At 40.9% G+C, this 930-nt stretch overlaps 1 protein-coding gene across 1 annotated transcript; it reads left to right on the top strand.

The window, feature by feature from the left end:
- Window positions 1-137: 137 nt before the first annotated feature.
- Window positions 138-468, top strand: LOC111657242 (myelin-oligodendrocyte glycoprotein-like; the record flags this gene model as incomplete). The annotated part of the gene is made up of 1 exon (XM_023409333.2): window positions 138-468. A coding segment is annotated over exon 1 (331 nt), but the record flags the coding sequence as incomplete, so codon positions are not given.
- Between the last annotated feature and the right edge of the window lie 462 nt (window positions 469-930).

The following is a 930-nucleotide window of genomic DNA, read 5'->3' as shown; positions in this document are numbered from 1 at the left end:
GGTGCAAGTAGCATTGTTGGCCGGGGACACACTGGGGTGCAAATAGCATCCGCCAAAAAATATTGACTTTTATTGACTTTTATTATATTTACGGTCACTTCATGAAAAGTCTGTTTTCCCCCATAGAAAACTTTGCAATGAGGAGCTCACATCAGCCAATCAGAGGAACAGTTGGACAGGCCGTGATCCTGCCGTGCCACGTGGAGCCCCCCTCTGATGTGACAGATCGAACAGTGGATTGGAAACTCGGTGCAAAATTCGTGTACGTTTACAGACATAACGGGCACGATCCCGATCATCAGCACGCGGACTTCAAAAACAGGACGTATGTCGATAAAGATGAAATGAGAAAAGGAAACCTTTCACTGAGAATCTTCCCGCTGAAGAAAACAGATGCAGGCAACTACACGTGCAGTGTCCCCAGACAAGACGGCCCGGTCATGAGAGTAAACACTGAGCTTATCGTAGGTAAGTGCAGTTGTTTTTGTTTTGTTTTTGTTTCTTTTAAATCGAAACAGATCAGAATGTGGGTTAAAATGTTCCCCATTTTTGGTCTTTTTATTTTTCAGCAGAGGCCAAAATGCCAAACAAGACAGTTTCTTCCAGTAAGTAAATACCTTGAGTCTTTTTATATTGCACTAATCATCAGTTCAGTTCACTTCCCTTCGTCAGAACTGATCCCATGTTTTTTTGGGTTAATTAATCACCTCTTTCATTTTTCCAACAGCGCCTGCTATAGATACAGATTTCAGTGTGGAAATATTTTTCTCCCCTTTAAAAAACTACCTTAGCTATATATTACAAATACAGGATGCATAAGGAAAATATGAAAACATTTGTTTTTGCATAAGGTGGATTTTATTTTGGAGGTCCACAGTACAGCACAAACTTTGACTTCTTTCTACATTCTTTCAGGTCTTGGCACTGGCA

This window comes from Seriola lalandi, unplaced genomic scaffold (genome assembly GCF_002814215.2).
Source record: "Seriola lalandi dorsalis isolate HSWRI2012SDOR001 ecotype SW California unplaced genomic scaffold, Sedor1 jcf7180002054389, whole genome shotgun sequence".
Lineage (NCBI taxonomy): Eukaryota > Metazoa > Chordata > Actinopteri > Carangiformes > Carangidae > Seriola > Seriola lalandi.
This window is presented reverse-complemented; position numbering and strand designations above follow the sequence as displayed.